At 34.7% G+C, this 16,134-nt stretch overlaps 1 protein-coding gene across 5 annotated transcripts in view; it reads right to left on the bottom strand.

Moving 5' to 3' along the window:
* DPYD (dihydropyrimidine dehydrogenase) overlaps window positions 1–16,134 on the bottom strand; it is an 860,002-nt gene that overhangs the window by 364,905 nt on the left and 478,963 nt on the right. For all 5 annotated transcript variants that reach the window (XM_077987630.1, XM_015145562.3, XM_077987644.1 and 2 more), the window contains one exon: window positions 10,102–10,266. In XM_077987630.1, coding sequence (XP_077843756.1) covers window positions 10,102–10,266 — 165 coding nt within the window. The remainder of the gene's footprint in view (window positions 1–10,101; window positions 10,267–16,134) is intronic.

Raw genomic sequence — 16,134 nt, 5'->3', positions numbered from 1 at the left:
TATTGAATGGTTAGGTTTAACTCTCTCATCTATATACTATATGGTTTCTATTTGTCTTGTCTCTTTTTATTCATCTTTCCTCTTCTTCTGCTTGCTTTTGGATTAAGTAGTTTTTATTATTCCATTATATATTTATTGGTTTTTTGGCCATAACTCTTTGCAGCATTATTTTAGTGATTGTTTTAGAGTATCTTTAAGATACTCTTAGAGCATCTTTGAATGATCACAGCCTACGTCCAAGTAATAGAAAACTTTATAAAAGCTGTTAGAACCATAAAGTAGTATACTTCCATCTCTTCCCTCACAACTTTTCTACTATACTCATACATTTAGCTTTATATATGCTATAACCCCCACGTTATCTTATTTTTTTGTTTAAACAACATATTTTCTTCTAAACTGAGTTAGTTAATGGGAAAACATCATATATTTACTCATGTAGTTACAAATTCTGGTGGTCTTTATTCCTTTGTATAGAACCACAGTTTGACCTGGCATCATATTCCATCTGCCTAAAATAGTTTAACATTATGTAGTGTAGACCTCCTTTTATTGTGCTTGAAAAATTATTTATTTCACTTATATTTTTAAAAGGTATGTGGCTGGATTTTGAAATCTAGGTTGATATTTGTCCTTTTCTTCTTTCAATACATCAGAGATGTTGCCCCTCTGTCTTGTAGCTTAGATTGTTTCTGACAAGTAACTGTTATATGTGTTTCTCTGTACAGAGCATGTCTTTATTCTATGGCTGCTTTTAAGATTTTCTCTTTATCACTGGTTTAATTAATATGATTACATTATACTGCCTGGTATAGTTTTCTTAATGTTTCTTATGCTTGGAGTTGATAAAGTTTCTTGTTTTTTTTTTTGTTTTTTTTTTTTTTTTTTTTTGTGGAGGGGTGTTTTGGGGGGTTTGTAGTTTTAGGCAAAAGTGGAAGCTTTGCACTATTATTTCTTGAAATTGTTTTCTGTATTTCCACAATTTCCTTTGGGAACTCTAATTACACATATATTAGGCCACTTATTGGCACCAGCTCCCTGATGGTATGTTTATTTCTCTCTCTGTGTGTGTGCGTGTGCGTGTGTGTGTGTGTGTGTGTGTGTGTGTGATTTTGGATAGCTTTTATTATTATATTTTTAAGGTTACTAATCATTTCTTATGCAATGCTTTATGTGCTGTTCATAGCTTCCAGTGTACCTTTCATCTTATTCATTGTAGTTTTCATTTCTGGAAGTTTTATTTAGATCTTTTATCTATCTTCCATGTCTTAGCTTTTTGAACGTAAGGAATATAATTAAAATAACCACTTTATTGTACTTGTCTGCTAATTCTAACATCTTATCAGTTCTAGGATGGTTTTAATCTATTAATTTTCCTCCTATAATGGATTATGTTTTTCTACTTATTTACATAACAGGTAATTTTTTTATTGAATGCTGGATATTGTGAATCCTATCTTGTTTGGTACTAGGTATTTCTGTATTCTTATAAATATTCTTCAGCTTTGTTTTGAGTTGCAGTTAAGTTATATGGAAACACGCTGATCCTTTCAGATCTCACCTTTAACATTTGCTGGGCATGACCAAAGCAGTGCTCAGCCTAGGGCTAATTATTTCCCAATACTTAATTAAGAGTCTTATTTATATTCTACTTCAATGCTTGTGGTCATAGGGTTTTCCAGTCGGGCTGGCAAGAACAGTCACTATTCCCAGATATATGTAAGAACCAAGGAGTAGTCCATGTCATTCATCCTTTTTTCCAGTCTCTTTGTTTACTCACATGCATGAGCTGATCTGTACTCTGCTGCATACTCAAGAGAAAACCTGCAGATCTCTGGAATTCTCTTCATGCAGCTCTCTGCTTTCTGGTACTTTATCTTGTGAATTCTAGCCACTTGCTCCATCTCCTCAACTCAGGGTCTGGGGCAAGTCCTTTGTTTTCTGTCTATCAGTGACCACTCTCCTTTATTGCCTCATGTTCCAGGTCTTAAAAGCTGTTGTTTCATGTATTTTCTAAGATTTCTGTTGTTGTTGTTTCCATTGGGAGGGTAAATCCAGTCTCCATTTCCATCTAGGATGCACTAACATTTTATTTTAAAGAACTACAAATGTCCTATGTCAAGAAAATACTTGGCTACGTGGAGTCGTAAACTAATCAGAGAACTGTGAGCCATATTACATATTCTGATTAATTTTTTGCTACCTTTGTTTTGTGAAATTACATATATTTTATTTTTTTTCTCTGCTTCTATGCTGATACCAAGAAAATAGTTGTCACCATTTAAGTGCTTTAATGAGAAACTGTTAAGTGAAATGAATGAATGATATTAAAGCATGAGAGTATAGTAAATAAAACATTAGACAAATAGTCCAAAAACTTACATGATACCAGGATATACAATGAGCTCAAATTGAAGGAATCACTGAAAAATATATTTAGTCAGTTAATGTTTAATTTTTAAATTGGTAACTATTTCTGAAATGAAGTTTTTTGTATAAAACCACTAGTTCACCAAGTTTTTGAAAATCAATTGGGCAATACACCTTAAAAGCTATACACATGCTGTTACCTTTGACTTGCCAAATCTCCCTTTCACAACATATAAAAAATATTATTTTAAAAGTAGGGATAAAAACCAAATGCACAAATATTCTATGCAATCTAATTTATGGTAGTGAATAATTACCATGTATTGAAATGTTATACACAATCTTTCACAATGTTTACAACCACCTCTGAGGGTCACACAGAGGAGGAATTGAGGCTGAGGGTGTCATAAAAAGCAACTCAGAGGAGATATTGAGATTCAAATCTGTTCTGACTCTAAGCCCTCTGCCTTTAGTTCCTAGACTACAATAACTCTAGAAAAACAGAGTTTTGTTAGGATAAGTGGTCATGGATGTTTTCACTCCTAACCACTCATTTTAAATTTCCACTACTATTATGATATATTCTTATTTTTTTTTTTGTAAATTAGAATAATATTTTTAAAGGTCCACAAAATAATGTCACTAGATAATCTGAGTTAAAATTTGCCCTGAAGTTTGGCAATTTCTTTCTGGAGGATGGGATGCAAGTATATATTGAGTCTAGAATTCATGAATATCAGAAAATCACTACATAAGCTCTAGTACAAAAAAGTGAACTGTTTCCTGGGGGTTTACTAGTCTTCCCTTCAATAGCTGCTTCAGCAGTTTCCTAATTTATTTAAAATAAATCAGCATGGGACTGTGTAGAAATCAACAGAAACAAGGACTTGACAAGCTCAAAAAATTCCAGAGGGAGAAAAAGAGGAGTCCCTTCAGTACAGAGACTCTTAAATTTCTCTTTGTGACTATTCTCTTTGGGGTACAAGGCAAAAGAACTAAGGTGACGTTCATGCTCTCTAAGTTCTTTGATAAGAAACAAAAGTATATGTGCCACATTTTCTTAATCCAGTCTGTCACTGATGGACATTTGGGTTGATTCCAAGTCTTTGCTATTGTGAATAGTGCTGCAATAAACATACATGTGCATGTGTCTTTATAGCAGCATGATTTATAATCCTTTGGCTATATACCCAGTAATGGGAGGGCTGGGTCATATGGTACTTCTAGTTCTAGATCCTTGAGGAATCGCCATACTGTTTTCCATAATGGTTGAACTAGTTTACAATCCCACCAACAGTGGAAAAGTGTTCCTACCAACATGGCACAAGTATACATATGTAACAAACCCGCAGGTTATGCACATGTACCCTAGAACTTAAAGTATAATTAAAAAAAAAAAAGAAAGAAACAAAAGTAATTATCTTGTACTGGCCATTGCTGGCCTGACAACAGATATAGTTTCAACTGTTATTAAATTTTATTTTTTTAAACAAGTTGTGTGAGTAACAAAAATCCCTCTATTTCTAATAAGTGAAACTTTAAAAACTTCAAAGAAATGGAAGTCTACTTTTGCTGAGGTAGTCTTCATGGAGATGGCAGGAAGACTGTACAGGGACTCTGGGCCAACATACACCCATCAAATAAGCAATAAGCATCCTCCTCGCTTGCAGGACACCTAAATTTGACTCAGTTGCCTGACTTCCCCTATTTTGGAATATAGAATTTCAGATAAGGCCAGGTAACAGCTCAAATCCCAGTCCAAATTGAGTCCCACTGACCCTATTTTCTATAGACAGCTACATCCTAGAAAGCATTAAGAGCTGGCCATAGAATGTCTTTAGTTGGGAGTCAGAGCAAGACAATGCTTGGCTGATAACATAACTTCTTTCTTTGTCAAATCATTTGGTTTCTTTTGTGAAAGTTTATATTTAAGAATGCCCATTTAAGAGGGTGGGAAAGGAAGGATTGGAATAACATATATTCTTAATTTCTCAGGCTACTTAGGGCCAAATGAAATATTTCTTCAAGGTGTATGGAAAGCCTTCCTGATCTAGTGCTTTCACTCACTAGCTGTGTGACCCAAGATAGTCAATGCAATATCTCTAAATGTCAGTGTTATCATGTGTTAAAATGGGGAAAAAAATCTCTGTTTCACAGACACATAAAGCCCTTAGCACAGTGCCTGAAACATATAAAATGCTCTTAATAAATTGTTCTGATACAGGAGTTTTAAGAATGTTTAATAATATAGGGCAAGGGCCATAAATAATGCTAGCTGTGTAGGCAGTAGGATCAATTGATTAACTTTATAAAAAATGCACACACGTATATACACACACATATACACACATACATACATACGTGTATATATATACACACACACACATATATTCATTGTATCCATGGAGATTTCTGAAATGATTGAACAGAATAGGGCCTAACCATAAATACCTTTTTTAAAGCTTCTCAGGAGATTCCAATATCCAAACAGAATAGAGAGCTACTGGACACAGGTTCTTAACCTGCGGTCCAGAGACTATAGAATACAGAAATCCATAAACTTGGGTGAGAAAACATGTAGACCTTTATTTTTACCAATCTTCTAAACTTTGGCATTTTTCAATCATGAATGTATAAATTAAAAACAAAGCCCCTCAGGCCCCAGGTGAGACAGAATGGACTCTTTGTGTCAATAAGATACCAAATTATAAAGGAGACCTGAGGCCATGCCAGGCAAAGGTAAAGTCAAGCACCTTTGCACTTAAAGAATAAACTATTCTCAGTGCCACAAGGATTTTTTTTTCCTTTTCTGTGGCAGTTAAACAAACGCTGGCCTCAAGATAACCAATATAAAAACAATTACAGCTCACTGATCACCAGACACCGACAGACTTCCCCTGTTCCACAAGTCATAACTACAGGTTTGATTGGACAAGAAATGGATTTTAGCAACTTTCTCCTGATAAGGGACTACCAACCATGGACTGGCTCTGGCCAGTTTATAGAGGCTGTGTACTGAGTGCCTTCATGTCTCTGCTTCACCTTTTGATGAATAGAGACCAACTGTAATACATTCAAATGTTAAATCTCCACTGCAAAGTGAACATTACATGTATATAACACGGATGTTTGTTCAGTACACATGCATTAAGACCCCTTCATGAATATTCATAGCTTCTCCTATAACCTAATATGTAACTTAGATGTTAATGCCCCTTCATGAATATTCATAGCTTTTCATATAACCTAATATATAACTTAGATGTTAAGGCCCCTTCATGAATATTCATAGCTTCTCTTATAACCTAGTGTGTATACTTAGCCAACCCCTTCACCATAAATTCCTGTCTCACCTTTCTTCTCTTGAAGTTTCTGTCTCTGGCTTTGGCCAGCGGCCTGCTTCCTAGCCGATAGGTAGTAATACTTTCTAAGACATAAAGCTCTCCTTTCTAAATGTATAAATTGCCTGATTTTTTTTTTCTTTTGGAGATTGAGTTTCACTCCTGTGGCCCAGGCTGGAGTGCAGTGGTGTAATCTTGGCTCACTGCAACCTCCACCTCCCGGGTTCAAGCAATTCTCCTGCCTCAGGCTCCTGAGTAGCTGGGATTACAGGCACCTGCCACCAGCCCGACTAATTTTTTGTATTTTCAGTAGAGATGGGGTTTCACCATGTTGGTCAGGCTGGTCACAAACTCCTGACCTCAAGTGATCTGCCTGCCTTGGCCTCCCAAAGTGCTGGGATTACAGGTGTGAGCCACCACACCCAGCCAATTGTCTGATGTTTTTAAGATAACAAATGCAATAAACCATAGTGGCACTATTGATATCTGTCACTTTGCACCAAAAGAAGTCACAGAAAATCACAGTAGAGTTGCTGCAGAAATCTCAAGTACTTATACTCACCAGGACATCAAAATTTTAATAGTTATTAGACCCACCACTAGATTGTTACTTAGTGCCTTAAAAAAAAAAAAATATATATATATATATATATATATATACATAGCTATATTGTATATTTTAAGGGAGGGGAGATAGTGAGAATCCTTTGTAAGCCTATGAATTTTGTTTTATGCCTTCAAAAATATTCTGGAAAGAGGCTCCTAAGCTCCACCAGAGTGCCTAAGGAGTCCGTGGTACACATAAAAGGTTAAGTACTCAATATTTAGAGGCTATTTGTCAGTAAAGCACCTTCAGGAGTGCTGATGTAGATCAACTCCTTTGGAGTCACTTTGAACCTAATATGTACAATGCTGATCTCTCAGTAATTAACTGAGAAAGTGTTTTCTACAGAAATGAGGTGTATTGTAATAGATGTATATTTACATACCAATTGTTCTTCCTTATTAATTTCTCTAACAAAGCCATCATTTCCTTTTCTATCTTCACTAGCTGATTCACTGCTGAAGCCCTACCTTTTGCTTCCTACTTTAGCTGCCACAAATGATAAAAAAAAATTCAGTCTTTGCTTCCTAATTCGGTGCATTCAAAGTGTAGCATGTATTTTTTGTTAAAAAAATTTTTCCTCAGCCTGAAATATATGATTCATAAAGATTTTGCATTGAGAATAAAAGGATTCACTTAAAATTGACTTCTGCAAGCCCTAGTTATTCTGTACATTTAATAACAAGCATTACAGAATCTCAACTTAGGAACAAAAAGCTCTTAGTCAGTAATAAATTGTCACTACAATGATCAATGTGCCAAATTTAATTCACAGATAAATAAAAAGAAACCTTGAAAGCCAAGCAGAAGTCTAGTGTGAATGTAGGCTTTGGTATAACTGTGACAATTCAGAGATGAGCCCTCACAATATATTTCAGAGGTCTCTCTGCCTTTACATTCAAGAAGTTCATCAGCTGTCTCCTCTGGTTTATGGTCAACTGGTGCTCACCCTCTCTGGAAACAGAGACATTAGCTAGTGATATTAGCTGACCTATATCCACACCCAGCACAATTCTTTTTATCAGAAAAGTTAGCTTTTGCTTAGAAGCTGCCACAGTGGGTTGAATTGTCCAGTCCCTGTCATTAAAGGTGGCAGCCACGCAGTCGAGAATGATGTGAAAAAACTCCAGCAAGAGTGATAATTAAACTTGGAAAACGAAGGGTCACCTTCTTTCATTCAGCTCATTGGGCAAACGCATCAGAATAATTCCAAAACAGCGGGGGACTGTCTACTCTCAGCATGACAATATCTAGGTACACACACATATTTCTATGGGTTCAAATGGGAATGCCATTTTAATTGTATTTAAAATGTTATCTTCAATATGAGGAGTAAAAATGCTAGAAATTAGTCCTAGGAATACAGAAAAAGAAAAATGTGTATAATCTAAATAGGGAAAGAATCAGAAACAAGAAAACTATGCATTGTTTTCTCAAGAATAAGCATTATAAGAGAAGAAAATAATCACCAGGGAAATTGAAAAGAATATTAACTACATCTCTTCTTTCTACTTGACTGTAGAATCACAAAACAAGGGTTTCCTCTCAGCTTTCTTGTCCACTTACTGTCATTTCTTGGTGGTCATTATTATAACTCACTCCTACCCAAAAAAGAGAAAAAGTATCACATGAAGTTAAGAAAATCCATTGGTAGGAGTTATTTTCCAGGAAAATATTGTTTTTCAGACACATTAGCTTATCTAGATACTATTGAATCAGTATTTGGGAAATTATATTTCATACCATTCTCATGAGGCATTAAAATGTAATACTAGACTGGGAACAGTGGCTTACACCTGTAATCCCAGCACTTTGGGAGGCTGAGGTAGGAGGACTGCTTGAGTTCAGGAGTTCAAGACCAGGCTGGGCAACATAGCGAGACTTCATCTCTACAAAAAATTAAACAATTAGCCGGGCATGGTGGCAGGCACCTGTAGGCCCTGGGAGGCTGAGGCAGGAGGATCACTTGAACCTAGGAGCTGAAGGCTGCAGTGAGCCATGATGGCGCCAATGTAGTCTGGCCTGGACTACAGAGCTGGGGGTGTACCCAATCTCTAGTTAAAAAAAGAAAAGTAATACTCAATATTTAAGGACAACATAGGCAAATGCACTGGACCAGAGAACATTGTTATCAGACAGAAGCATGGATGGTAAAAACAAATTTCAAGTTCAAATTCTAGCTTCACCATATATTAGGTGTGTAATGATTGACATGGTACTTAATCTCTGTGTGCCTCAGTTTCCTCATCAGTGAAATAGAGACAATAATACTACCTATCTCATAAGGTTGTTCAAAAAGATCAAATGAGTTTAAAATAAATAAAACTTTTATAACAGTGCCTAGCACAGAGTGAGTGCTATATGAGTGTTCATAATATATTATTACCATTACTATTATGTTGCATGTTCAGTACCTGGCAGAGTATTTAATACTGTACATCAGGTTTACAAACATATTATTTCTTTTTATAGTTGACCTTTTTTGTTGTCCTTATCATTCTGAGAAATGCTTCCCAAGAGACGTAGGTCCTTTAACAAACAAATAGCTCAGCATACCTCCTATATAGAATGTTATATAATGTGAAAACAGGGATAATTTTCACAACAAGTTCAGGAAGGGAAAGATTCCTAATAAGCAGAAACTAGAGATTTTAGATGGGTCTTGATAGTTCCCTTCACATCTAAAGGACTGTCTTGAGGAAGATAAATTATATTTGTTCTATGTGCATGTATTTTATTTCAAATTAAGAGATAATTTTGAAATAATTAGAGCTATGTAAAACAGAAAAAAAAACTTGATGGGCAAGGCAATCGTGTGATTTCTATATTCCTTTGTAAGAATTTGCAATTTATCAGTTTGTAGACAAACATTCACCAGTTTCAATAGATTTTAAAATATATCATTAGTATACTTGAGTGTTGTTTTTGCCTTTGAAAGACATATGTAGGTAGAAAAATATTTTTGATAACATAAACACACGTATTGTCTCAAATCTCAACCTCCATTCACTACCAGTTCATTGAAAGAAAGAATGAAAGAAAGGGATATAAGTTGTGTGTATTCGAAAGAGACAGAGAATTGAGGAAGAGGGAGGGGAAAAGGGAGGAAGGAAGAGAGAGAGGAGGAGGGAGAGGGAGTAGGAAAAAAATAGGAAGTGGGAGAGGCAGGTGGGAGGGAGAGGGACTATACATGAATGACATTAAGGATAACTCTAACCAGACTATTGAAGAGAAAATATTATCTATTATATTTAAGCCTGATTTTACTGCAATATTTATGCATGGTTCTTTAAAAGAAAAAAAAATATTTTATAAAAGATAGTTGACTCATTTAGTATAGGAGTGCTAAAATTATTTGGTGAATTATTTCCCACTGAAAAAATATAAACTTCATAGGAAGATATGCTGCTTCTGCCTCAGGTTCATATTTAAAATGATTTATAGTCTGCAATTTCTTCCTAAGGTCATCACCTTCATAAATACCAGCCACATACAGTGAAAACCAACTCAATAAAATGAGTATTTCATTTCTCTTCCTTCTGCTTATGTAGATACTTCTTCCATCTTACATGGCACCCATTTATAACAAAGCTTCACATTGTGTGGATTTTTATGAGTTCTTGAGCTTTTCTTTCTTTTTTATCTTTCTATGCATCAGCAAAGCAACTGGCAGATTCTTTAATAAAATATACACATTAATATTTATAAGCCTATGAATTGGATGTTTAAATAAACATTCACCAACTTATGCCAATTCTCTTGTTTTAGATGTTAAATCACACTTACGTTGTCTGGAAAGTCAGCCTTTAGTTCAGTGACACTTTGACACCAATATGCAGCCGTTTTCTCACTGATGAGCTCAATATTCAGAAAGGAGCTTTGTCCAGGGCCATACATGGGGCCAGAGGTGGTTCCCCGGATGATTCTGGGGGAAACATTTGTCACAATGTCCTGATGAAAGAGTAAAGATATTGAGTCTCCTTTTGACAAAGAAAAGCTATAATCTTTATTATCTGCTCATTTCCATATGATAATATTTTATGAAGTCTCTTCTCCCATTTTTGCAGAGGAATTTTTAATATACATTAAATTAGAATTGAACATAAACTACTTGCAAATAAAAAACGTAAAATAAAGTATTTGTTAGCTTTAGCTAAATTACTTATTGTAATTCTAGGTTTAGAATAGTGCAAAAATAAAAATATTTATATTCATTAACACTGATTTAGGGCATACACGTGTTAACTTGTTTGTGATTAAATAATAAAAACATGATAGGTAAAATGCAAAAGTTTATCATTTCTGTCTATTTAATCTAGGTATCTCCAATCACAGTTTAACTCCAATAAGAATTAATGTGAGTAAAAACTTTATTTTTTTCCTAAAAAAAGTAATTCCAACATAAATAAGTGAAGGAATACATATTAGTATTACTGGCTCATCAACCATTAACACATATTTTAACAAACTGGCTAGGTCAAATTACTTATAGGATTATAACTATATATTCACATTCAATGAGAAGAAAGTCACTTTCTCCAAGACTGAAATGAGTATATCAATAACTTCCTGATACCTATAAACAGTAAACAGTAAAATTAACTTGCTTGTTAAGTGTAATTAACAATCCACAACTGCTTTTAAAGCTGTATTAACAAAGAAGAATAACATTCTTCCATTACTTAAAACTAAAAAGAAACAAAGAAGGAAAATGTTTCTTTTGCCAACTTCCAATTAAAATTAATTTTGAGTAAAGGTCATTTAGTTAAGGATTTATCAGAATTAGTCATTTAAGTACCCCTCCTCACCATCTTGTCACTTTTAGTAAGATAACATGAACCCCCATTAGTATATAGCAATTAAGGTCAATTTACATATTTTAATTAAGAACCACCCCATATAAAACAATTAGCGTAATAGGCATACTAACTGGATTTCATAACATTTGGACGTTTTTCCAACTAGATAGACAGGAAACCTTAATTAGCATTAATTAGTGCTGATCTGCATATGTTTGATAAGGCATACCCTTGCCACAAAAGATTATTTATTCCTGAATCTGCCAAATGCTACAGTTGCAGAGGATAAAAGGACTTTTCTTCACATTGCATGTTAATTTCTGGTAATTTACATTCACTTTTACATTCGAATTAGTATATTGTAAAATAAATGGTATAAATGTTACAATAAGCCTCCTTAAATATGTACATTTTAACTTATAGGAATCATGCCAGTTAATTTTTTACTAATTAAGTCATTCCATTTCTATTGTAATTGTGTGCAACATCTCCAGTTTGCTTTGATTTGCTATTGTGAAACCATGTTTCACAATCTTAATGGGTAAAATGACAAATAGAGTTACTTCAGGAAGCTCAAGCCTAGTGCATCAATTTCCATCTTGGCAAATGCTTAATGTTCTGCCTCCCTACAGGTGGCTCTGTGAAGCTCATCCAGTGGGTACTCCGGTGTTTTCATGGTCTGAGAAGACAATTCTTGAAATGTTTCACTCAGATGAGGCTGGTTTTCTTCTATGTTCCAATTTTCAAGAGCCATACCCTTTAAGCCTTGAGATCTTCCTTTCCTCCTCTGCTTTACTCCCTACTCTAAACACTCTTCACCTAAGTAAGTCCAACCTAGGCCACAAGTTGTTCTCTACACAGGATTTCTTAGCCAAGGAGGAGTGAAATCTGTATTTAGTTCACCAAGTCAAGTGCCCTGGTACTGTGTTGGTGGGCAAATAATGGGGCATCTGGTTTTGATGACCATTTTTAAATTTATTGGTCTGGAAGCAGGTGCTTCCTGCTTATTCAACAAAACTGACTCATGTTAGCAGCATCCCTACTCCTGCCCCTTCTCCACGTCTTCACTTAGACTTCAGTTCCTTTGAGAAGTTTTTCTTTTCTGTCCAACTCCATTGAGTCTTAGTAACACGCTCTGACTCATGCCACCATAACAATATATACCTTCCCCAACTGGCACTCTTACTACCGTTTATTGTGATTGTCTATATTCCTGACTGTACCTTCCACTACAGCACAAGACTTGTAAAGAAAGAAACTATATTTTGTTTACTATTATATGCCCAGCTTCCAGCCTGGCCTTTAGTGGTGCTAAAGTATTGTATCTTGAATGAGTCTAGACTAAAACCATAGGCACTAGAATCAGTCTTGTCCTGAGGTATGAGAACCAAAGATACTTATTGCTGGCTGCATTCTGCTGCTGAACAGACCAGGGTTTGGGCTTTGATATAGTTTGGATGTGTAGCCCACTGAAATCTCATGTTGAAATGTAATCCTCAGTGTTGGAGGAGGGGCTTGGTGGAGGTGATTGATTGCATCATGGGGGAGAATTTCTCATAAATAGTTTAGAGTCATCCTCTTGGTACTGTCCTCATGAAAATGAGTGAGTTCTTGTAAGACCTGGCCCTTTAAAAGTGTGTAGCACCTCTCCCCTCTTTCTCTTGCTCCTGATTTATCATATGATCTGACTGCTCCCCCTTCACCTTCACCTTCTGCCTTGATTGGAAGCTTCCTGAGGCCTCCACATTAGCAGATGCTGCTGTGCTTCCTTTAGAGCCTGCAGAACCATATGCCAATTAAACGTATTTTTCTTCATGAATTTCCCAGGCTCAGGTATGTCTTTATAGCAAAAATAGGCTTTTATTCAAAGTTCAGGATTTATTACTATGCTTAGATCTTTTCCTGCTAGTCCATTTCTCTAGAATTGGGGTTCTTGCTTGCTTCTTCTGATCCTTCAGGGACCCCTTTTTCTACAACTCAGAACACCCCCTCCCACGGCTAGATCCCTGAACCAAGTGCTGTGATACAAACCACCCACTGCTATAGGCCTTCTCACACAGCCTACTGTGACGACTGGCTGACAGAAAGCATGCTTGAACTTCACCACACTGCAGCTTCTAAGACCTTCCTGATTGCTAGTCCTTAACTGCTGGGTATCGCTGATCTCTAGGATTTAAATAGAATGCCCCCATTCAGATACAATCCAACTCCCAGGCTTTTTTGGTTCATGTGGATGTGAATTCTTAACCTGATCCATGACCACCTAGGGTATTTCCTAGCTAATGAGCCTGTCCAACTACAGTTGTCTTTTATGTTTGTCCTGTATGCTAAGAACACATCTTAACAGTATACGTAGGAATTTTTAAAATATCATAGAATATAAAAGACACAGAATGGAAATTTCACCTATAACTAATAAGGAAAAAAACCTTATGGTTCAGAAATTCTAAGATATATGCTATATGCTATTTACAGTAACCCTACTAATAACCACAAGGCCAACATCTCACATTAGCCAAAAGGATCTATAAGCTGACAATATTTAATTGGAGGACTGTCAAGAAAATGCTTCTTTCTTAAGCATTTCCCCCCTCAGTAATAACTCAAAACCTACAATTCTACCTTTAAGACATTTTTCTTTGTGTATTATGAGCAAGTTTCTTATTAATGTTAGAGCTGGTTTATTTTTCTCTTGTATGATGTGGTGTTAAACTGTAAATATAGCATAGGAGAGTTATCAATGATCTCCTTAATCAAGATAATGAATAGGAAGTACAAACCAAATCAAAGGAAAATTTATCTACTTTATAATAGAGAATGCTTAATCATTTGTGTTGATTTATAATAGAGAATGTTTATTTAAACAGGTCAATTTTCTCATTCCTTAATTCAACCAAACGTAAAAGGCCCTTTATAACTTCTCAAATTACAGATGCCTACTGTTGTAGAACGTGTTAACTATCTGTAAGGCATTTGTTAACATGATAGAAATTCAACATTTTCCAAATTCAACTAAAGTGGCAAAATTCCAGTGTATTCATCCAGTAATAAATGGGTAATATAAATTTTATTCTAGGTTTTCTTTCCCAAATTCAGTCATGTTTGCCACTGTTTTGCCAAAAACCTTCTCCACTGACTTGAGACTTTTAGAATTTTTAAATTAAGTGAAAGATGAATGAAAACACAGATATAACCAACTATCTTTGGTTATATAACTAGAGTTAGAGTTTCAATAATTGGACAATAACTTACTAAAGCTTTTGACCTGGGAAGACTAGAATTTGAGTGTGATTTCATAAGAGAATATTTTGCTTAAATATTTAATGGCTAAGTCTTATTAGCATTGCTTAAGGGAGTTAATACAACAACATAAACATATTCAAGAATAGTTAGAGTAGATAAGAGTTCATTCTCCATAATAAAAAAGACAAACTGCCATAGCTCTAATCTTCAGTGCATTAACAATATTCAGATATTTTAAAAAACAGATGTTTATAGAAAAGGAAGTGTTAGGTAATATCTTAGCTTTATGTAATATTATAACTACCATTATAACATCAACTATTAGTGACCTTTTAACATTTGAAGTGATGATAGTGATTTTTTCTCTATCAGAAAAGAGATTTAAATGGTAAACTGACTAATCATATTTGTTTAGGTTCATTTACTTGACCTCTCTTATGTAAAAACTTATGATGTTTCCATGGTTACTACTGAATTAAAACAGTCACAATTGCCACAACTAACAGAAAAAGAAAACTTTGCAGAAATATCTGAATAAGAGGCTAGAAAAAGAATGGGGTCAAGCAAAGTTGGATGAAAACAGGAAATAAAATTTGCAAAGTGAATCATAGCTACATATACCACAGTGGATTAATTTTATAAACATCTTGTTGAATGAAAAGGGCACGTTCTAGAAAAATATGTAGAATATGACACACAACACAAAGCAATATATTGTTTAGTGAAACATACTGATAGGATAAAACTATAAATATAAGTAAGGTAACAACTAAAAATAATTCATGATAGAAGTTACTTCTTGGAGTAGGTAGATGCTGGAGGAGAAATAGGAAATGGTAGAGCAAGGAGGCCTTTCTGAAACTACTAGTGATATATAATTATAAAGAAACTTTACTCTTGAACTGCAGAAGTGTGGTAGAAGGAGAAATCTGTTCAATGAGTTATGTGGCAGTATAGTGTATACTGCTACGAGTTGTTGATAAAGTTTTATCAGTTTACCTGAAAACCTGTAACTGAAATCGAAGAAACATTTGTTTTGTTTCCTTAACTTCCAAGATTCTGCTGCAAATATTTTGTCAAAAATATTTTAATTATTTGGTTTTATAAATTAGGAGTTAAAAAATTAAATGTACTTCCTGACAAACTGTTTTCTAAAATATATCACTTTCCTTATAAAATCCTACTGAGATAAGTACAACATAACCATACACTATTCCACAAAAGAGGAAAACCACTCTGCAAACAAGTCTAACAACAAATATCTTGTTACCGAGTCAGATTCCATCATTATAAATCTAACATACTGCTACCCTGGGAATAGCAAAAAGTGAAATAAAATTCAAGAGTGGCCCAGTTTCTAGAACAATTGCGCTACTATGAAAGAACTCGCTAACATTTTATTTTCTTCATGAACTACGTATATTAATATTTGATTCCTCCCCAAAATAAACTTTATAATGGTCAGAATAATCTCTACTTGGTTTTCTCGGAGGGACAAAGTGAGCAAGATGAGTATTTGTTCTCAATAAATCATTTTTTTTCTCTTGTAATATCTTATATAAAGATAGTACTCAATATCTGAATTAGTGACAGAATTTGCCCTTTTGTTATCAGGAACTTCAGACCTATCTACATGGAAAACACAATAAGCAAAAATAGCACTATTATCCTAGAAATAAAAGATAAATTATCAGAGAAGTTGTAGCACTGACATTGTAGAAATAATGGTATTTTAGACATGTATGGCACAAATCTTTCACATATATCACTCTTCTGA

The sequence above is a fragment of the Macaca mulatta genome, chromosome 1, assembly GCF_049350105.2.
Source record: "Macaca mulatta isolate MMU2019108-1 chromosome 1, T2T-MMU8v2.0, whole genome shotgun sequence".
In the NCBI taxonomy this organism is placed as follows: Eukaryota; Metazoa; Chordata; class Mammalia; order Primates; family Cercopithecidae; genus Macaca; species Macaca mulatta.
Note: the sequence above shows the minus strand (reverse complement) of the source record. Positions and strands in the feature narration are given on the sequence as shown.